The sequence below is a fragment of the Ornithorhynchus anatinus genome, chromosome 3 (assembly GCF_004115215.2).
Source record: "Ornithorhynchus anatinus isolate Pmale09 chromosome 3, mOrnAna1.pri.v4, whole genome shotgun sequence".
NCBI lineage: Eukaryota > Metazoa > Chordata > Mammalia > Monotremata > Ornithorhynchidae > Ornithorhynchus > Ornithorhynchus anatinus.
This window is the reverse complement of record NC_041730.1, coordinates 21,833,183-21,855,799: the sequence shown is the minus strand read 5'-3', so window position 1 is coordinate 21,855,799 and position 22,617 is coordinate 21,833,183. Positions and strand designations below refer to the sequence as shown.

General features: G+C 47.0%; 1 protein-coding gene and 1 non-coding gene across 7 annotated transcripts in view; both read right to left on the bottom strand.

Annotated features, from left to right (window-relative positions):
* CKAP5 (cytoskeleton associated protein 5) overlaps positions 1-22,617 on the bottom strand; it is a 76,598-nt gene that overhangs the window by 7,881 nt on the left and 46,100 nt on the right. For 5 of the 6 annotated variants that reach the window (XM_029059479.2, XM_039911419.1, XM_029059480.2 and 2 more), the window contains 20 exons: positions 22,106-22,198; positions 21,310-21,495; positions 20,229-20,323; positions 19,643-19,700; positions 19,427-19,552; positions 18,643-18,782; positions 18,307-18,481; positions 17,236-17,349; positions 14,664-14,792; positions 13,071-13,265; positions 12,238-12,373; positions 11,649-11,737; positions 6,959-7,084; positions 6,322-6,471; positions 5,282-5,485; positions 5,001-5,136; positions 4,075-4,268; positions 2,242-2,414; positions 2,013-2,036; positions 1,001-1,174 (listed from right to left, as the gene is read on the bottom strand). In XM_029059479.2, the coding sequence (XP_028915312.1) occupies positions 1,001-1,174; positions 2,013-2,036; positions 2,242-2,414; positions 4,075-4,268; positions 5,001-5,136; positions 5,282-5,485; positions 6,322-6,471; positions 6,959-7,084; positions 11,649-11,737; positions 12,238-12,373; positions 13,071-13,265; positions 14,664-14,792; positions 17,236-17,349; positions 18,307-18,481; positions 18,643-18,782; positions 19,427-19,552; positions 19,643-19,700; positions 20,229-20,323; positions 21,310-21,495; positions 22,106-22,198 (2,717 nt within the window). The remainder of the gene's footprint in view (positions 1-1,000; positions 1,175-2,012; positions 2,037-2,241; positions 2,415-4,074; positions 4,269-5,000; positions 5,137-5,281; positions 5,486-6,321; positions 6,472-6,958; positions 7,085-11,648; positions 11,738-12,237; positions 12,374-13,070; positions 13,266-14,663; positions 14,793-17,235; positions 17,350-18,306; positions 18,482-18,642; positions 18,783-19,426; positions 19,553-19,642; positions 19,701-20,228; positions 20,324-21,309; positions 21,496-22,105; positions 22,199-22,617) is intronic. The other variant, XM_029059482.1, reaches the window with a different exon arrangement.
* Positions 4,740-4,850, bottom strand: LOC114810517. Its single transcript, XR_003758216.1, has one exon. It is a non-coding gene; the product is annotated as a small nucleolar RNA SNORD67 (small nucleolar RNA).

Below are 22,617 nucleotides of genomic sequence, written 5' to 3'. Positions count from 1 at the left end.
AAACAAGGCCTTTCCCGTACCCCTAACCACTGCAAATCAGTGTTTCTCAAAGAACATCTTGAGGACTACCCCTTTTTTAGAATTAGCTTCCTCCTTTAACTGATGCATCCCTCTGCTCCAGCTGGGACCCGCTTCCCTCCTTCCCCCCTCCAGCCCAACCTCCCCATCTCTTCTTAATGACAAAGTCTCTACTGGCTGCCTAAGTGGGCACCCCGCTTTACCCACGGTGCCTCGCTCCTGCCCCACTCTCGAGAAGAGCGGTTGTGACATCGGGGGAAAGGGGAGGAGAATAAGATGGGCAACAGTCGACACGGTTGGCGAGGGGCGGGGGAGGGAGAAAACGTCAAGTATCTAATCCCGCTCGACTCACCCCCTGCCCTGCAGACTCTACTTGCTCCTTTTAAACCTCTCCTCCCTAATCCGGAACAGTAGTTCTGCTTCAGTCACCTGGATTCCGATTACACAAGGACTTCTAATTCAAGGCAGGCTCTGAGGCTGCAGTCTAGGAAGCACTAGAGCCTTTTCTAGGTGGTCATGTGATCAAGATCTCTGGGACGCAGAGCTCTGTGATTCCGGAGGTGAAGTTGAAATGAACTGTGCCTCCTCCCTACAGCTATTTTAGGCTGGAAAACAGCCCGGGCCCAAACACTGGACCCCGGAGTCGGCACGGCCACCTCTCCCCACTTCCTCTTTCCTCCCATGCAGCTCCATTCGACGGGCTCTCTTTCTACCCAACCGCCTCCCTGCGCTTCTCGCTGCTCGACAACTCATCCCACGCCTCCCCTCCCCACTTCCTCCAGGGCGGCAACTTCACGGTAGCCAAGGTTGTTCTAAGAGGGGGCCTGATCCGCTTCCCTGCCAATGCTTGGGGTCACACAGTCACCGGCCTGAAAGCAAACCAGCACAGCTACGTCAAGGAAACCCCCAAGGGACGGCACTTGGGACACACTCCTCTCGATGGGCCAGGCCAGCTGCTTGGAAGTACAGAAGTTCGACTCACTTGGGCTCAGGGATCAGGATGGGCTCAAAAATATCATCCAGTTTGTGCTGGACGAGCGCGGGCATTTCGCACCGGACTGTGCCGTTGTCGTTCTCGATCTCATCTAGGTCCAGCTGGAATTCACGGGGCACCGTGTGTGCGGCTTCTGAGTGCCCGCCCATATTGCGAGCTTGGCTAGGGGAAGCAAAACGGGGTTAAAACTGCATCTCTGGGTCCCTTTACCCATCAGCAAAAGTCACTCCCACCAGCTGCCCCAAAATTCTCAGATTTCACTCAGCACCCTCCACTTTTTGGTCTGACCCCGCTTCAAGTCTCACCGGCTCTGGGGCTTTTGAAGAAAATAGGTGTCGATCCATTGGCCTTTCGGGAGTCATCTGACAGTGACCGGTTATGTCTTTCGGTTCATTAAAGACAGACCCGATCTGGCAAACTTTTATTACTGTCCTCAATGGGGTCGAGATTCAGAGCCACCTCTGTTGAATTCCACGATACCCAGCAGGAGATTCAAAAACTATTTCTCCCAGGCTTGGGGAGGCAATGAGAATGCTCTATTCAACGGTCCCTGGGAATCCTGGTGTCTTTCTTTACGGTCTGTCGGTGACCCGTTCCATTAAAACCCTTAGGCAAGATGGTCCAGACCGCTCGTTTTGCTGGGATAATATCAGTTCGCTATATGCCCTCCACCCCCTCCACACCCAATGGCACAGCTGAATCTGAGCATTCACGGGGCCAATTTAGGATCGAATAACTACTGGCCGGTCCGAAGACGGAGTCCGAGTTTCCCCAAGACCAATCGGACACGTGGAAAGGAGCCGGCCCGGCACGTCGGCCACCGAAGTTGCGACATCCGGGGAAGGGATGCTTGTGGGTGAGGCGCCGTTTGCCCTGTAAATTTGCAGGCGGCCTCCCGTGGTTATCAGCTCTAAGTCAATGACCCTCCGGAAGGGATGAAGCCAACTCGGAAGTCAGAGAGAAAGAACAACTTTCAAAACAGTTAGCAGTAAGTACTTACATCCTATAAGTGCGATACATAATTCTGTCCACGGAGAAGCAGTGAAAGAAGGCACAAGACCATTTAGAAGAGATTTTGGAGACAAGGACAAAAAGACAACAAAGACGGAAAAGACGCAAAACACGTCGTTACTTCGCCTCACTTTCTTCACGCGCAACAGTGGTCACAAAAACTCAAGCCCCCTTTCAGAACACAGACAACGCAGAGACCGTCATTTCCCGCTACATACTTGAGTTTGGAGGACATATCCTCAGCTGGGCCCTTGCGCAGCATACTGGCATTGGAATTTGTGCTTTGGGTGCGTTGAGGTTTTTCCTCCACCGGTTTTACCGGAGCAGCAGCGGGTCTCTTTGCCGATCGCTTAATTCGCTCCTCAAGCATGCTCATGTCCTTTTCAGAAAGCTAGAGGAGAGATCGTATTTGACCTTCCGGTTCTCCTTGCTGTTGATGTGGCTTTTCTATGTGCTCCTCCCTAAAACTGATTTCTCTCGTCTAAATGTCTGAATTCCCTCTCCAAGACTGTGGGATAGGGACTATGTCTGGATTTAATAATAATAATGTTGGCGTTTAAGCGCTTACTATGTGCCGAGCACTGTTCTAAGCACTGGAGTAGATACAGGGTGATCAGGTTGTCCCACGTGGGGCTCACAGTTTTAATCCCCATTTTACAGATGAGGGAACTGAGGCACCGAGAAGTTAAGTGACTTGCCCACAGTCATACAGCTGACAAGTGGCAGAGCCAGGACTCGAATCCATGACCTCTGACTCCCAAGCCCGTGCTCTTTCCACTGAGCCATACTGCTTCTCTAGCCACGCTGCTTATTTTGCATGCACCCCAGACCTTGGTACTGTCTTTGGCCCAAAATGGGCATTCAGTAAATAGTAACCAAGATTACTACTACTAGATTTCATAACCCCTTCCACTTCAAGAGTAGGACAAAGCTGAATTCTCTTCACCCAAAGCCTAAAGACACCACAGATTCAATTTCAGGAATCAACAGTACAGCTTGGCCTAGGAGGAAGAGCACGGGCCTGGGATCAGAGAACCTGGGTTCTAATCCCGGCTCCGCCACCTGTCTGCTGTGTGATCTTGGGCGAGCGCCTCGACTTCTCTGTGCCTCAGTTACCTCATCTGTAAAATGGAGATTTTAAGACTGTAAACTCCAGGTGGGACACGGACCGCGTCCAACCTAATTAGCTCACATCTAGCCCAGCGTTTGGTACAGTGCCTGGCATGTAGGAAGCACTTGAATACCCTTTTTTAAAAGTGGTAAAACCTCACATTTCCACACTGAGAGTGATATGAATTGGCCACACCTGAAAGTCATACCCTCTCTACTCCTGGTGATTTATGACGTTACCTTGTGATCTGCAAGTGAAGGACAGATTAGAGATTGTCATCACCCCGGTAATCCCCTTTCCTCTGGTGACTTTGGTACCTATGCTGTTGGTGACGTTTCCCGAACGGTACTGTGATCTGAGTCGAGTCCTTCCTTATTTATATTAATGGCTGTCTCCCCATCTAGACTCTAAGCTCACTGTGGGCAGGGTATGTATTTGTTATATTGTACTGTCCCAAGTGCTGCCTCTTTTTGTGTTTTAAAGTTCCGCAAGATGAGAGGTGCAGATATGCTTGGAGGGTGCTTACCGTTACTATCCCTAAAAATGAGGAACTGGGATCCACGGAAATTAAATGCACGTCTTTGTGCTCCGAGCTTTAACTACAAGCTTTAACCTTTTTGACCCCACAAGGCCTTTAAGGATCATCTAACAGAGTTCAGAACTTCTTGCCACATTGAACTTCAGAACACGGTAAAGTTTCAGAGCTGAAAAGTTGGCCTTTCTTTTTTTGAGCAGGTAGCTGAACCGGGAAGCCCAGGTAAAAATCAAGTTTAACATTTTCATCTCTGGAACTCGAGCCCCAGACTCCTTCAGTTTTAGGTCAAAAGCGGAACGGTAGAAATCCCACTTGAGAGACGCAGTAACGAAATGGAACAGAGGGACCGTTTCAGACCCAACGGGGACAGTGCCGGTCCGCTCTCCCAGGGAAGGGCTCACTCACGTTTCCGATGAGCTTGAACACCTGGTCCCCGTGCACGTTGTAGACGGTCACAATGGTATTGAGTGCAGCATTGCGCACGGTGTTATCACGGTCTCCGATGTGAATGGCCATCTCCTTTAAGGCTTTCCCTGGGGTCGGCTGGCAGACGTTCATGCCGTAGGATTCGACCAGGCACCCGAGCTCTTCCAGACATTCTAATGAAACAGAAAGGAATGCCTGAGAAATGTCCCCGGGGGAAGTTCTATAAGCAACGATCAATGAGAATGATAACGATGGGGTTTGTTAAATGCCGAAACTACGTGCCAGGCCCTGTACTAAGCACTGCGGTGGATTCGAGCAATCCCCAAGTCAGTCGGTTGATCGCATTTATTGAGCGCGTATTGCGTGCGGAGCGCTTGGGAGAGTACAATATAACAAATACACTCCCTGCTCACAATGAGCTTGGAGTCTAGAGGGGAGACAGCCGTGAATATAAACAAGGACGGACTCGATTCAGATCACAGTGCCGTTCACTCCTGGGGGAAGGGGAGAAAGTTACCGACAGCATAGGTAGAGTGACCTCCAAAGCCTGGGTCTGGCATCACCATACTTTCCCGGCAATAAGGTTTCTGGTGAAAATGTAGTAACTAGAGGTAGGGAGCGTGCTCCTTGAAGCCCGGGATGACTGAGAGTCAGATGGCCCCTGTGCACCTGGTTCTGTCACCAAGGTGATACTGAGCGGCGCCCACATCGACCGATGCTTTGGCTCCACCAGTGTGCAACTCATCACCCTCACAGTCGCCTCGGACAAAGTTTACGTGGACCACGCTGCCGTGTGAATCTCGGCGCCCTACCCGTGATCATCCAGATTTCCCCTCCCCTTCCCACTCTCCCCCCCCGCCAAACCCTCCCCAGTGCCCATCTTCCAGTCACACCCTGACCCCCACCTGCTCGCTGCTTAGAATTCTTGGATTTGGTTCCGTCCATGATGAAGGGGAACATTTTGCTGGCTGGGTAGACCAGACACATCCGGTTCAGGATGGCCCGCACATCCCGGCGGATGACATCTTTCGGTTCCCCGACCTAATCAAGAAGGAACACAGGCGAGGTATTTGACCGTGAGCGGAGTTCTCCTTCCACAGCCGTCGGCAGAGGAGGTCACGCTAAGAAGTCTACTCGGGCCAGGTCCGCGTCCCAGCAGCTGTCTACCCCAGAGAGAGCACTCTACCTTGAGGATGAGATAGGGAATGAACGAAGATGCCTCATTCTCCGTAAGGTGGTATTCCTCCTCACTCAGCAGGGTAAAGAGTAATTTTAGGTATTCCAAGGCCTTCATCAGAACACTCGTATTGGTATCGAAGAATCGCAGAGTAAGCCACTTCAAAATAAGATCCAGGCAACCGATGACACCCTCCTTCTCGATCTCCAGGTGCTTAACCGAAGAAGAAAACACATGTCAAGCGTCCTTTGGAAAAATCGCAGGTTAATGCTACCGAGGCTCAGGCTGAGGGAGGTAGATCTTGAACTTCCACTGCTTCAGGTTTCTAATACACGCTATTTGTTATTAACAGGAGCGATACGCTTCTACCTTCTGGTAGCTTCTGTGTCTACTTCTATGCTCAGACTGTCACCTCAGTGGGGATAACAAGGGAAAGCATTACTTTTCCCCTGAAACTGAAAGAGTCTTTAGATTTCTACTGAATTTTTCCAACCACGGTCAGGCCTGAAAATTCTTTATTCATAATGACAATAGTAATCAGCTGTATTTGCAAAGCGCTTCCTTTGTGCCAAGCACTGTACTAAGCACTGGGCTCGATACAAGATGGTCAGGTTGGAAAGACTGCTAGCCCAACATGGAACTCACGTCTGAGGAGAACAGGTACTGAATCCCTTTTCACAGATGAGGAAACTGAGTCCCAAAGAAGTTAAGCGACTTGCCCATCGTCATACAGGTGGCCAGTGGAAGAACGGGGATTCGAACTGAAGTCCCCTGTCTCCCAGGCCTGTGTTATGTTGCTGTTGCTCCTCCAGATTTGAGGAGTCAATGGCGGAGTTTCCATCTCAGAACTGGTCACCCTCTACATACTTCCTGAATGAAACATTTTTTAAAAGCTTATTTTTTAAAATGGTGGTCGCTAAGCGCTTACTATGCGTCAAGCACTGTTCTAAGTGCTGGGGGAGATGCAAGACAATCGGGTTGGACACAGTCCCTGGTCCCTCATGGGATTCACATTTCCATCAACTGCCTTCCTCGAAACCCAAACTCACCTCAACCATGACAGCCAAGGCTTTGTTATGATGCTGGAAGTCTGAATGGAACATTTCATCTTGTAACCATTTCGCCACACAGCTGGACATTTGAGTCTTCAGTTGTTCAATATACTCATCCCGGGGAGTCGTGAAATTCCACTTCAGCACCTGGCAGAGAACAGGGATGAGAGAGGGATCAAGAGAGCCAATTGGCATTTCAGAGGCCTAGAAAATTTTCCAGACTGGCTTCCCCTCTGGGCCCATTATTAGGGACTCGAACGTTAACCTAAAACCAGGGGAACTTGCAAATACCCAAGAGGGCCTGAACAAGAGGACTGTGGAGGAAAACCTTTGACTCAAGAACCGGAAACATTTGACTGAAGAACCCTATTTCATTCATTTAATCGAGGCATTTCTAAAGATGAAACAAACTCAACCTCCTGGAATCCAGGAGTGGTAGATCCATTTTTTGATTGTTCAGAAAGGGTGTTAGGAGCAGACTGTGGTGTGAATGGCGGGGGGGTGGTAGACTTACTTCACCTAAAAAGATTTCATTTCATGCCAGATGTAACATCAGGACTGATTTTAAGCAGTGTGTGATATTCTCTGGATGGAGCCATCTAAGCTGGGGCGGAGGGGGGCGGTTGTGCCTCACCTTCAATCCTTTTTCATCTTTCATCCTCTGCTCTTTCCCATTTGGAACAACAATGAAAACAGGACCAGATTTATCTTCATCCTCCTTCAGACTGGTTTTGTTTGGCACCTTTTTTCCCTGTACACTCTGAAAACGAGAGGAAATCAACGATCAATGCCATAAAAACTGTACCTCAATCAGGGGCCAAAGTATTGACCAGTGTTCAAAGCCACAAATATCACTTCCCATCCTCAGCTCTCATCCTGTATGGAAAATTCATTCATTCACTCATACTTATTGAGCACTTACTATGCGCAGAGCACTTTCCTAAGCATTTGGGGAAAGTACAATACAACAATAAACAGACACATTCCCCGTCCACAACGAGCTTACAGCCTAGAGGATGGGGCACCAGTAAGAGAACAAGTGCCGGCGCTCCCGTTCCGGTTGGAATTATTTCATTTTTTTCAGTTTTTTTATTTTTTCCGCCTTCATGGCAGTGCGGGGGTAGGGCTGCCCAACCCCAGGCCCATGTGCAAGGAGGAGATGCGGCGCTGAGGTGGTGCCAATCCGTCTGAGGTCACAATGTGGGGCCCGGCAGCAGTGGGCCAAGTTGCCTGCCAGCCAACAGAACCGCCATCAGGTCCTGCTGCAAGCTAACGTGGCTCCGGCTGGGCGACTGGCTGGCGCTCCCACTTCTCCTACGGCTGGCAAGACGCAACCTCCGGCCTGAGGATCAATCAATTGCACTTACTGAGGACCTACTCTGTGTAGAACACTGTCCTAAGCACTTGGGAAGGTACAATATAACAGAGTTGGTAGACAGAAGGAACTTGCAGGTCAGAGGACCCTAGGCTGGGGGGAGCTTTCCTCATTCATTCATTCATTCAATAGTATTTATTGAGCGCTTACTATGTGCAGAGCACTGTACTAAGCGCTTAGAATGAACAAGTCGGCAACAGATAGAGACAGTCCCTGCCGTTTGATGGGCTTACGGTCTTATCGGGGGAGACGGACAGACGAGAACGATGGCAATAGTCAAGGGGAAGAACATTTCGTAAAAACAATGGCAACTAAATAGAATCGAGGCGATGTACATTTCATTAACAAAATAAATAGGGTAATGAAAATATACAGTTGAGCAGACGAGTACAGTGCTGAGGGGATGGGAAGGGAGAGGGGGAGGAGCAGAGGGAGATGGGGGGAAAAGAGGGTTAAGCTGCGGGGAGGTGAAGGGGGGCAGTAGAGGGAGTAGAGAGAGAAGGGGAGCTCAGTCTGGGAAGGCCTCTTGGAGGAGGTGAGTTTTAGCCCCGGGATGCAGACTGAGGTGGAGTCTCACCACCTCAGCCTGCACTGCTTTGCTTCTTTCCCCTTCCCCCACCTTGCCCCTGTGACCATCGCCAAAGACACGCCTGGTCTTCTCAGAATGGCCAGGACCTTTACAATGTCTCAGTCCCACTCCTTATTCTCATCCGAGCCCATTTTGCCTTTCGGCACTGCATGGCAAGAGTAGAAACCATGCATTTCCAGTAGCAAAGTCACATCTTCAGGTACGTCACTGGCAGCATGGAAGTCCACTGTGAAACAATGGGCTTTTCTAAGGACAAGAACGTCACACCAGTATTTCTAAGTCTCATTCCTCCATATTTACTAGATTGGTTTGCTTTTGGAAAGGCATGAATGACAGCTAGAAAACTGTTACTAGCATAGGCTACTGCAGCAGACCACAGAATATTCTGGTTGGTTAAACAGTCTTACTACCTGCGTCTCTAAATGTCATCCTCATCCACTAGAGAAGCAGCGTGGCCTAGCGGGAAGAACACGGGCCTCGCATTCAGAGGACATGGGTTCTAATCCTGGTTCCGTTACTTGTCTGTTGTTTGACCTAAGCTACTTAACTACTCTGTGTTTGTTTCCTCTTCTGCAAAATGGAGATTAAATTCTACTTCGTCCCTCTTGGACTGTGAGCCCGAATGTGGTTCTAACCCAGTGCTTAAAAGAGTGCTGGGCACAGAGTAGGCACTTGGTACAATTATCATTATTATTAACAGTGCTTGGCATATAGTATATACTTGATAAAAATCACTTCCAAGGGTATATATTAATGAAGCAGGTTTCACACTTTTCAGGTGATAAAGCTTTTCTCCATCTTATGACTTTTAGGTCCGCTTCTATTTCAGCACAATCCCTACCAGATTTTGACATGGCACCAGGGAGCATTTTGGAACTATTAGTTTCCTACTTGAAATCAAAATTCCCATTGCACTTAAATCTAAATACAGTAGAGGCTCCAAATCAGTGCAGCTCATGTCATGAATCTGGATGTCTAAGTGCTAAGCGCTTAGTACAGTGCTCTGCTCAAAAGCACTCAAATGCCCCTCGTGGACTGATTTACATCCCTCAATTAAGTCCACCTATTTTGAAAGGAATGAATCAACTTGAGTTTCAGGGAACAGTATTCGTCCAGATAGAATCATTAGCCTGGAGCTGTGCTAGCCCCACTCGGGCTGATCCGCCACCCCTGGCCCCGGAAAGATTGAACCCAGATCCTCTACAGTGCCCTGATTTTAATTCAGGCATGTTAGAGTCTCCTGTCACACTGGGCTTCCCTGAATGGAGGATACTTCACTGTTACCACTAGCTAGAAGAGGATTTTTTTTTTATAGCCTTAACACTGTACTTTCCAAGCACTTAGTACAACCCTCTGCGCACACAGTAAGCGCTCTAAATAAATACGACTGAAAGAATGAATGTGTGTCAGTCTCAAAAGATCTTCCAACTAAATAAGACTTGGAAGACTTGAGAACAAAATTTTGAAAGGAGAGAGAAAATAATGCTCCACCTGTTCCAGTACGTTAGAGAATCGTGGAAGTTGAGAAGGATGAGAAACTAACAAAAGTGGCTGAATGAAGCTCGAGCTACCAACTACTTCTCCCTTATTAGCCCAGAGGCTTGCAGGCTGATAGGGAAGCTTCCCTTCAGATTCTGCTCCAATCCTGGAAGGGCGACGATAGGATGACTTTTACACTGTTGGGGAAGTTGTGGCCGTGGGATTCTGAGCCAGAGGAACCCGAGACTCACCCCCTGCTCCAACTCGCGCTGGCCTGATAAGGCCAGTGTATACCTAGATAGATAGATGGCTTTTAGGGTATGTAAACCTGTCAACCTTTAGGCTGAGTAAGAATTTTCATCGAATGACTAAGAGGCATTTCTGTAACTTTGAACTGAATTTATCCCACTTCTTGCCCTACTGCTCCTTTGTCTTCAATCCGCTGCTGTGTCACTCCCTGAAACGACCATCCTTGCCCGCATATTTGATCTGATTAGTTGTGCAATGGACAGCTAAACTTTTTTTGTTCCGAAAAAACAGAGGGGACCCGTACTAAGTTTCATCCCGAACAAGAGCTTACTATAGGATGAGGGAGGACCCCATGGTTGCCCGCTGCTGACGCTCAAGCCTCAGACTTCCTGTTCTGCGGCCGCAGAGTGCATTCGTCTGCCTGCGAGCGTTCTCGCAACACGTGCTTGAAGAGCACAGGGAAGAGGTGAGGCACTGCTAGTGGTTTAGTAATGCAAACCATTGCTTCTACCGCAAAAAACAACACAAGTAGGTGTCTGGCTGTGGGGGGAAGGGCATATCAGACCCTTGAGCCCGAACACTACTCATCACAAATGTGTGCAGCCAGAAATGGGGAACTTTATCCTTGGACTTTGCTGTCCTTGGTTTCTCCTCTCGGTACACCGATACACGTCCGGCTCACGGATGCCGGCTCACCATCGGCAGCGATGTCTTCTAAGACAACAGTACCTAATTTACGGAAGCGTCTCCGTGTCGAACCTTGATACACGGTTTATATATGGACTTCAACTGGACCAAATTCAGGAACCTGAAATGGACTTTTAAGATCCCCGGTGGAGGGTGCCTTATGCCTCAAAGATGCTGTGAGCCCCCGTGGGACAGGGACTCTAAGCTGCATATCTTGTATATACCCCAATGCTTGCCACATAGTACAATAATAATAACGATAACGTATCCTTAAGTCTCTTTGTTTAGGGTAGGTGATGCACATCATAGGAACCATTATTTAGCCACAATAGCATTAGGTTAGAGGCCATTTCCTTGGTGTGGGGAGAACATTTCCCAGTTTGGGGAATTTTAAGTGTCAAGTTTCAAGGAGGCCAATCCCATTTTTCTCTAACCAAAAATAGCCGGATCTTGAGGGGGCAGTGTGTCAGAGGCACCCCTTGGTATGTTAAAAAAAAAAAAATCATCAAACTTCTAGAGTATAAGCCCTGTGTGGGGAGGGACTGTATTGCTGAACTGTACTTTCCAAGGAGTAAGCGCTCCATAAATACAACTGAGGTACTAAATGGGAACACCTGAAATATCAAACTAGAAAACAGGATCAATTTCAGTGGCATCTTTGGTTCACTCAAGCTCTCATTCATTCTGTGTGTATATATATAAATATATATATAATATATATAACTAAATATACCTAAAAGCTATGAATGTAACTAAAAGGTGGCCCCAATCACCATCGTAATTGACATGAATCCCTAAACCCACTACACATTAAAGGTTTCTAAAAGAAGTTCATCAGACCTTATCACACAACTAAACGAGAAGGGCCCAAATCAATTTCCATTGGCCTAGATCCCAGATGTCCAAAGCCACCCCACCACCCCGAAGTGGAAATCATCTCTGTACCTTTGCTTTAGAGGCAATCCCTCCTACTTTGGCCTTTTTGGGGTCAGGCTTGGACTCCACTGTGCTGGACACATAATCTTCAACGGGTGCTTTGGAAACAAGAGAGTGCAGATATTTTACACAGAGGTACAATCACATCCCAACGGGGGAAAAGGAGATGGAGAGAAACCTGGAGGTTCGGAAGTTCACAGGTGCACTACTGAACACTGCTTATATTTCTACTCCTTCTTCTGTAAGTTTAACCTAAATACATACACCATTCTTGAAGGTCCAACCACTGGTCCTGGATGGTTTACTCTTTACCCGCTTAGAGATGGGAGGCTGGCCCTTTATCCTCTAATGTTCTAAGATTCTAAGAATCTCTGCCCTACTAAAGGTGGGGTGGGTGTAGGTGTGGGCGGGAGGGAGGGGGTGCACATGCTCACGCACACATGCTATATTAACCTCTCAAAGGCTTTCTAGCCCTAGAATTCTACTTAGGTAAAGGACAAAAGCGAACCCAATGTATCCAAGCTTTCATTTAGAACAGCAGGCAAGTTCTCCGGAGCAATTTCTTCTCCTCCCGTTCACCCTTTCCAGTTAATATTACCTGATGCAGGCTGGAATTTAACTGGAGCCGTTCCTCCCGTAGGTTTGGACGACGTCTTAGCTGGAGCAGCAGGTTTGGCTGGCATATTTGCTTTGGCTTTCTCTAGCATCGTCACTACCTGGTCCTTGGAAGTTGGCTAGACAAAATACACACAGGTGAGAGATGTATTACACGGAACATCCTACCTCGGGGTTTCCCTGATCTGCTCGTTATTGAATAGTTGGCAGAATCTTTAAAACGGCTTCCAGGCAGGGAATGAATTGCAAGGAAGGACACTAAATCACACCGGATCAGGTATCCTCTTGGAGGATCAGAAGTGGGTTTTTTTTTTTTGTTTTTTTAAACGGTATTTGATAAGCACTTACTTTCTACCAGGCACTCTAAGCAGCACTGGGGTAGACACAAGCTAATCAGGTTGGACGCAATCCATGTCCCACATGGGGCTCGCAGTCTTAAATCCCTGTTTTACACATGAGGGAACTGAGACACAGAGAAGTTAAGTGACTTGCCCAAGGTGTCACAGCAGACAAGTGACAGAGCCGGCATTAGAACCCAGATCCTCCTGATTCCCAAGCCCGTGCTCTACTCACTAAGCCATGCTGCTTCTCCATTTTACATTCCTGGAGTCAGCTTCAGTTCCCTCATCCGTAAAATGGGGATTCACTCCCTGTTCTCCTTTTTGGACCGCGAGGCCAATGAGGGGCAGAGACTGTGTTACCCCCAGTGCTTAGGAGAGTGACAGAAAAGCGTTTAACAAATACCACCATTATCAGCAGGCAAGACGTTCGAACCCTCCTGCGTGATTACACTGGGTTCCAACTCAAAAAAAGTACCTTCAGTTTCCCAGTCGCTTTGGCCATCTTTTCATAGCCAAGGTGCATCATGAAGAAAGGCAGGGCATCCTGGGCTTTCTTTCGCACATCTCCATTTCGATCTTCCAGGCACGAGTACAGATGAGGAACGCAGAGGGTGAGGTCCGTGGGAGCGGAACGGAGATTAGGGAGCTTCTCAGCCAGCCACCCCAGAAGCTGCCAAGTGAGACAAGAGAGGTATCACGTACTCCGAGCGGTAGATGGTTCGAATAATTGGATTAACAAGTGGTCGGTCTCCATCACGGCACTCCGCTTCACATGGAAAGTCTTCCAATAGTCGATCAGGCTGTCGGTTTGCGAAAAGCTCAAAGACTGTACCACATTTAATGAGGTAGGCGACAGCTGTTGCCCTTACTTTAATGCACATCTACCAGTTTAATTTACTGAAGACTAACCCCCTTGATGGCTATTTAATGTCAAAACCAGGTCCTATTTTTTTTTTTAAACTGATATTAAGCCTTTTTTCAAATTACATCTGTTAAAAAAGGACTTTAAAAAAGTCAGGATTTGCTAGATCTTGAGCCTCTCAAAGAGAGGTGGTGGCCTTCGAAAAAAACTACAAAGTGAGGTGCAAACATTTATGGGATTTTGTGTTTTTAATTTTATCTGTTCTGATCATGTTTTCTCTGCCTACCCCCGCCCCTTCTCTCATGACAGTTATTCTCCAGTCTTCTACACCTCCCTCAGCCCTGTCCTCTGTCTTCCTCCTGCTTTACGGGTCCTTCACCTTCTCCGGCTGGTGTACCTTCCGGTTGTTCATGTCCATGTCTAAGATGAGGGCCCCTCCTGTTTTTGATGCCGAGGTTATTCGAGGTGGGTTTCCAGAAAGCGTGGCTTAGATCTGACCTGCGGGCAATACGCGGCCCTTAACCCTTAATCCTGGAAGTATCTTTTAATCCATACACCTGCCACCCCAAACTATTTCGGCAGCCTGCTGTCCGTTGGGTGGAAAGAACAAAGATATCCGGCTTCCAGTTCTGGCTCTGTAATTGGGGGTGAGGGGGCACAGGACAGAACCTGTAGGGGGTTTGGTCCGGCTGGATCCAAACTACACATTCCCTGCTTTTTCATTTAAGGCTCTCAGGGGGCTGGGAGTCGGAGTGAGAGGGCGGGAGGGTCAAAGTTCCTCACCCAAGAGCCTGATAAGGCATGCCGTGAGGCAGACGGGCCCAGAAGAAATCCTGAAAAATAGCCAACGTGGGTGGTGAAGATCGTAATGGTCAATAAGGCAAACACTAGCCAGGATCTGGCAGCACGAGGCTGGGGTTACTTTGGCCCACAGGGACTGAAGAACATCTTTGCAACAGTCACTTCACAACGGCTGCGCTCTGGCCTGCCTACTCACCCACTGCACGCCAGGGAGCAGCCGGCAAGAACGAGAGCCGAAGGGGCCTGGCGCAGACGACTATCACCGTATTCAGATCTTTAGCCCATATTCGCGGTCCGGAGGTCTCCAGACTGCGGCTGCTCCGTCACTTTTGACCGGAGACCCCACCGTGAGGACGAGAGGGGCCAAAGGGCACGAGGAAACGGCTTGTTCATAACAATACGAACCTCTTGCCGTAGGAAAGGGTTTTCTTTTTTGAGTTCCTCTGACAAATCTTCTCCCTCCAGCCACTCCTTCATGCCAGTCTGTTCTGCCCAGGCATTCACAGTTGCCAGGGCAGCAGCTCGAACGTTATTCTGAAGGGAGAATAACATCAATTAGAAAAGCCTACAAGTCTTCATCCGTACATCAGGGAGGGCGAGAATGTTTGAGATCTCATGAGAAAGGATATTCACAAGGGTCTCTCTAACCTATACTCCAAACGTGTGCCCTGTCCAGATAATCACTCTGGTATGTGAAGGCTTAAACAATGTGACAGAGAAAAGAAAGAGATCATTAATATGAATAAAGAGGCATATAAATAAATATATTTATGTGTGAGCATATATATGTAGAGAGAGGAAGAAATATAAAAATCAGATATGCCAAATTTTCCCATCTCTTCATTTCCCTCATCCACATAAATGGGGACACAATTTGCTAATCAAAGAGCACTAGCCTGGGAGTCAGGGAACCTGGGTTCTAATCCTGGCTCTGCCGCAAACCTGCTGTGTGACTTGGGGAAATCACCTAACTTCTCATTGCCTCAGTTCCCTCATGCAAAATGGGGATTCAACATCTCTTCTCCCTTCAACTTAGACTGTGAGCCCCATGTGGGAATTGATTATCTTGTATCTATACCAGCGCACAGTGTTTGGCACAGTGTAAATGCTTAACAAATGAGAAGCAGTGTGGTCTAGTGGATAGAGCATGGGCCCGGCTCTATCCCTTCTGACCTGGATTCTAATCCCAGTTCTGCCACTTGTCTGCTGTGTGTCCTTGGGCAAGTCACTTCTCTGTGAACCTCAGATGGGACTGGGTCCAACCTGATAAGCTTGTATCTACCCCAGCACTCAGTACAGTGTGACCAGCATATAGTAAATGCTTAAATACCATAAAAAACCCTACAGACCACAATTACTATTTTTAGTATTAGTAGTAAGACCTTTGAGTTAGAAGGAAAACTTCATACTAAAAAGTACAAGGCAACTGTAACAATACTGTACATTTAATACTTTTTGGAATTCTGAAAGTTGCCAATCGAGCCACCAAAGCTTACAGAAAAATAAACCGGGTACCACATGGCCGTAAGCCTCATTAAGAGCATTCAGCCTAGTTTTTTGTTAAGAAGTGGAGTAATCCTGCGATTCCTGGGGATAAGAAACAGGGTTAGTGGAAAATGAAAATGAAAACTGGTATAATCCAAGCAAGGATATAGAAGAGATCATGAGAACTCTATTATGGGATTTACCCTAATAAGACAGTCATCCAGTGTCAACTTTTCAAAGTCCGGGATTACAATTTTTCCAGTACAAAGAGAAAGTACTTGGGGCCTAAAACCAAGTGGGGATGGGTTTCTGTCTTTTGTCCCCCACATTGGGGCTCTTTAAGGAAGAATGATTCACCCGGCATTATATATATATATATATATACACACACATACATATATGTCTCCCCTTTTCCAGGAAGAATGAGAATGTTAGAAGGGACAGGCACTGTTTCTACATTTTGTGTGGCATTACTAATAATGTTGATATTTGTTAAGCGCTTACTCTGTGCAGAGCACTGTTCTAAGCACTGGGGGAGATACAGGGGAATCAGGTTGTCCCACGTGAGGCTCACAGTTAATCCCCATTTTACAGATGAGGGAACTGAGGCCCAGAGAAGTGAAGTGACTTGCCCACAGTCACAAAGCTGACAAGTGGCAGAACCGGGAGTCGAACTCATGACCTCTGACTCCGAAGCCCAGGCTCTTTCCACTGAGCCACGCATTACTAGCATTTCAGAGACAGAGAAGACTGTCCGATTTCAGGATAGGACGTTTTCGGGCCTTTAATTCCCATTTACTAAAGAATTATAAGAGGCTTGTTTAGCTATTTTAGCTTCCAGTTTGGATCTATTTTGAGATCCTTTCAGTAGAATCCTATTAGTAAAATATTGGATTTCCTACTACAAGCCAGCCTCCACCCCTGACTCCTCTAATGCCAACCTACTCACTTGAACTGGCTCTCATCTTTCTCGCTGCCAACCTCAACTTTCATCATTCTCCCCAACTCCAAAGCCACATCTCCTCCACGAGGCCTTCCCCGACTGTCATTTCCACGTCTCGCGGTTATTTCTGCATCACCTCTGTCCTTGGACTTCCACCCTTTATTCATCCCTCCCTCAACCCCACAGCACTTACACATCCATCGATTATTTATATTAATGTCCGTCTCCCCCTCTAGACTGTAAGGTTGTTGTGGGCAGGGTCCACCTACTGTGTTGTACTGTACTCTCCCCGGCACTTTAGTCCAGTGCTCTGCACATCTTAAGTGCTCAAGAAATACCAGCGATAATTGCCACAGCTATACAAGTATCGTTATGTAGGGGTGTGGTGGTTTGGCAACGTTACTCTTATTCAGCTAATAGGTATTACGGTGCTCAAATTGTTTTTAATTCCACACCAACACTGACACCGTTTCACAGGTGCTCTCAACTGAGAATTGTTCCCATGACAAGCCTGGGCTGCTCAGACAACTGCGGAGGACACGATCTTACCTTGCTGTCCCCAAGGACGGTTAGGATAGGGATGCCCAAGCTCTTCACATGTTGCTTAATGTTTGGGCCCATGGCTACGGCCAGCTGTTGGAGGATGCTCAATGTCTGCTGCACCTGGATGGAAGAAACAAACCATTTATTTCCAAACCCTTGGTTGAGAGGTGTTCCTAACCCTCTACAAGCTGGGGCAGAAGGATGTGCTTCCCATAGCCAGAATCAGACACAAACGGTGAGGATACGCAAACAGGAGGACATGAGGAACCCAGATATGGAAAGATCCTCTGGGCCTACTTGCCTGGGTAACCGAAAACTTTGCCCTGACATATAAAAATATGTATCTATGAAAAGGTTGGCTAGTGCTGGCTTCCTTAGTGGTTTTCATCCTATGATCCCAACTCATTCATTCACTCCATCGTATTTATTGAGGGCTTACTGGGTAACTGAGCATTTGCAGAGCACTAGATACATTCTTGGACGGGGAACAGAAGAAGAGGAAAAAGCATTCATGCACATACACAACCAAGTCATGTTTCCACACTCATTCATTAAATCTTCAGCTGCGACAGACATGGCCATCTGCATTTGGAGGAGGCAGAGTGACAGATAAAATAGGGAACAAAGGGAAGATAAAAGTAGCAGAGCAAAAACACTACAAGAAAAGTGAGAGATGGGAAGGAAGAACGGATGATATGATGAAGTGAAGTGGCCTCTCTCTGTTCACCTCCCCTCCCTGTCACACTCCTTGAGCTGTTTTCAGTAAGTATTTTTTTTGTCTGGTCTTTTAGCTATAGCCCTGCATCTGGGAATAAATTTTTAAGCAATGGCTGCTCCCTCTATAATTTTACTCACCTGTTCACATCCAGACAGAATAAGTTGATTTGATGGGTTCCCCCCGCCACGTCTCATAGCTCAGTAATTACACTGCATTACTATTCAAAATTAGGCAACTGAATACTTTTAAAGCTAACTGCTTGGAGGTAAAAAAAAAAACCCAACAGTCAAATGTCCATTCATTCCACCTAAACAACAAGAAACAAGAGGGCATTGTAATGCCAAGTGTTCACCACATACCAAAATTTTATTGGAGTCATTAAGACGACCTTTTAATGCAGTTGCAAGTTCCCCGATATTAGGCTGGATGAACTTGGCTTCATTTATGATGCTTGTCACCTCATCCAAGCCTTCCTTTCGGATCTTCCAATTCTTGTCCCCAATTTTGGACACCAGTTCTGAGGTGATTTTGTCACTGAAAGACAGAAACAGAGCTTGAGTTCAGCCCTCTTCCGCCAAAAGGATAACAATGCAGCCAGAGTTCTCTGAGGAAAAAAGCAGGGAAGAGAACACAGACGCTATTGAGAGTTCAGCGCCACTGGTCAAATAAACCTTTGTTCTCAAATTCCAACCCACCTGATCTCTGTCCTTGGCAACAAATCTACAACATCGCAGCCTCCTTCTTCTGGTTCATCTCCTTCATCACCCTCATTCCCACCGCCGGCACTGTGCTTCGAAGTTCCTCGGGTTGGAGCAGGTGGGGTCTGTCCTTGCATCTATAGACAGAGATCACAAATGAAAACCCCCATTTCAGGGGACCGCTGTTTAACAGTGGAAATCGGGTGTTTGACTCTTCCCCGCAGGGTTGTCTGCTGCTGAAGTGTTTTCAGCCCGCAGCTGAAATTCCATTTCCCAGTCAAGTGAGACCAATCAGCTACCAACTACTGGCGTGGTTACATAACTACGGGTCGTCACATGGCTGTCTTTAAATCAGAATATTACTCATAATAATAATAATGTTGATATTTTTTAAGCACTGACTATGTGCAGCACACTGTTCCCAGCGCACAGGTTATCCCACGTGAGGCTCACACTCTTCATCCCCATTTTACAGATGAGGTAACTGAGGCACAGAGAAGTGAAGTGACTCGCCCACAGTCACACAGCTGCCAAGTGGCGGAGCCAGGATTCGAACCTCTGACCTCTGACTCCCAAGCCCAGGTTCTTTCCACTGAGCCACGCTGCTTCCCTAAGACTCATCTACCCATCTACGACTCTTCAGACGTGGCTCACCGTTCAGCACGTCGGGCAATCAGCAGGCCCAGTTAGGGCACCTACCACCAAAGTCGGTAAAGCCAGACTCTGTGCTCTGAAAAAAGGAATCCCGAGAAGAGGGAACCACGGCTTGCGGAATTCTTACCTTTTCAAACTCCGCGTCAATCTGGGATAGGAGGGCTGGTTTCTCATCCTCAAAGAACATGCGCAGAGAAGGGCCCACATACAGGTACATAACCCCAAGAAGGGTGATGGCAGAAGTCCTTACAGCCTGACAGACAGGAGAGAAGGGACTTTTCAGAACAAATTAGGGATCAAAGAGAATCAACGGCAATGTTTCCGTTTGCTGAAATGTACTCACTGGATTTGTGGCCGCGAGAGCTGTCTTCACGTTGCTGATGAACGCTTTGACGTTCAATCTGAAAGAGAACGGAAAGAACACTTCAATCATCTGAGAAGCGTCAAAACCTCAAAAACGTCGAAAGTGACCACAGTCGGTGGATACGGGGAGAAACGGCTATTTGCTCGGAGCAGACCTGACGTAGGTATCAGAAGAAAAACCTGAAACGACACCTTATTAGAAAAAAGATACGAGGATGCCAAATTTATCTCTACCCTGTGAGCTCGTATTGGGCAGGGAAGAGGACCGCTAATTCTGTTATATTATATTTTCCCAAGCGCTTAGTTCAGTGCTCTCCACAGAGTAAGCACTCAATAAACACCACTGATCGATACCAGAGCAACAAGCAACAAGTTGTCTGCTACACTGATGCCACAAAATTGTCAGCTTACGTGGCAATATGAAGGATGAATTTTTCCAAAAAGCAAATTCTATCCCCTCTCAGCTTCTCGCCAACCCTAAGAGCAAAACCTCTTGCGCCAAGTTCACCTGTTGCGGGGGCGGAATTTGAAATTCTCTTCTATTTCATTCCTCTCCTGAGACTTACCCAGAAAAGCCAAATTCTTTAATTGCATTTGATAGCCAGTTCAGGGTTTCTGATTGATTCTTGGGATTCTTCTGTGAAAACGCCATAGACATAACCTGGAACAGATTAACGCGATCCTTTAATTTTTTTCTCCCATTCAGGTATCAAAAAAACAACTAGACAAGAAGCAGTGATGTAGTAGACAAAAAAGGAGATTACAAATAACAAACTGCCTTTGCTCTACTGCAAAAAAAAAATTTATCCACTCCCAATTTACCTGATTTAAAGAGATAATTCCTGCATAAAAAGATAATGGTCATAATAATAATAATATTTGTTAACCATTTACATATGTCACGCACTGTACCAAGTGCTGGGATAGATATAATAGAAGCATACTGGACACATTTCGAATCATGGGTTCGAATCCCGACTCTGCCACTTGTCAGCTGTGTGACTGTGGGCAAGTCATTTCACTTCTCTGTGCCTCAGTGACCTCATCTGTAAAATGAGGATTAAGACTGTGAGCCTCATGTGAGACAACCTGATTACCCTGTATACCCCAGGGCTTAGAACAGTGCTCTGCACATAGTAAGCGCTTAACAAATACCAACATTATTATTATTATTACAGTTTCTCTGCCCCACACAAGACTTGCAGTCTAAGAGAGATGGAGAACAGGTATTTGCTCCCCCTTTTACAGATGAGAAAACTTAGTCACAGAAACTTGTCTAGACCAGGCAAGTAGCGGAGTCGGGATTAGGATAGAGATCTCCGACTCTGACACTCGTGGTCTCTCCTCTAGGACCATGCTGCTTCTCAAAATGAGAGCTTTTTAAAAGGGTTTAGAAATCCCTATGTTTCGGCATTTTGCTTATTTATTGGGGGTGGGGTGGGGGGAAGAGAGGAAGGGAAGACGAGTAGTTCTCCCAGGATCCTCTAAATCCTTGCCTTACTGCCCTTTAGGAAAAATCTTCCAAATACGATTCAGTCCTGACCAGAACACAGCATAAACAGGCCACAGTTGGGTATTAGATGAAAAGAACCCATCGAACTCCTGCCTCCCCTCAAGACAGATCAGTAAGGTCCCCGAGTCACCAACCTGTTCAGCCGTCCACGGCAGCACGCAGGCCTCGGCTATAGCCGTCAGGGCTTCTTTGGCATTGGTCCCACATTTCACATCGCCAATCTTGTCCACAAGGCCATCCAGTACAACCTGAGCTGAGGTTTTCGAAAAGTTTCCTTTCTGGGCAATCAGTGCCACAATGTGAAGCTTCATTTGCATCACCTAACGAGGGACAAACCACAGAACGGTCACAGCTATTTCTGGCACAGGCCCTGCTTGGACCGCAACTGGGGGTAGGATGAGTTCAGACAGGCTCACGATCAAGAAAGTGATTAAACAGCAACTTCGATTTAGGATAGGGAGGAGGAGAAAAAAAACCAACACATCTAAATGCTTCAAAAATCCTAGCAAACAGAAATACTACCTCAGTTTGGAAATTAAAATCGGATTCCTGCTAGTTTTGCAACCTCCCATGCTAACAGTTTAGGAAGGAACATGATTAGACAAGCTTCAGTCTCGCTTTCTGGCTTTTACATAAATGAAACAAAATAAACATTTTTTTGGTTGACAGCTACTACACAGTGACATGCCAAGGCACTTTCCCAAGGTAGTTTTAAAATGAAAAACTGTCAGAGACACATTCAGCTTTACAAATTTGCTCCAAAGCATTGTGTTTATATTTCAGCATCTCTCTCTTAGGAAAAGGTTACCGAGACCATCCAGTGAAGGAAGAAGGACCCCAGCAGAAATTATAACGATCTAATTCTCCGTAGTTCAATCAGGAGTGAAGCCAAAAGTGAATGCCACCTAAAAAGGAGCAAAGGAATTTTACCTGAAAGTTGGTTTCTTTCCATCCAGGTTTCTTGGCCAGCATCCGCACTAAAGCCTGGCATGGCATTTCACTTCGATCCATCAGTTCAACAGCCTTGTGGGAGAAACCAGAAACTACGAATTATCTCCAAGGAAAACAAATTCAGTTCTTAGAACCTCGATCGTCCATTTTATGACAAATCAAGCCAACCGCTGTATTAAGTGCCTGGGAGAAAATTCAACTGAATAAGAACTACGGTCCCTGCTCTCAACGAGCTTACAATTTATCAGGGGGGACTGTCAGATATGAGTCATTAACACATAGTTGGAGGAGGGGGAAAAAAACGCTTCAGCTGTGGATAAGCTGGAATATGGAAGGATAAACAATAATAAGTTAAGAAAAATGTGTATCTGCTGAACAGATGCAACCTGGAAAGATGGAGCTTAATCAGGGAATCTCTCCTGGACCACGTGGTGTTGCAGGGCTGTGGTCGGGCAGATTTAAAGGAGAAGAGATTTCTGGCTTATGCCCTT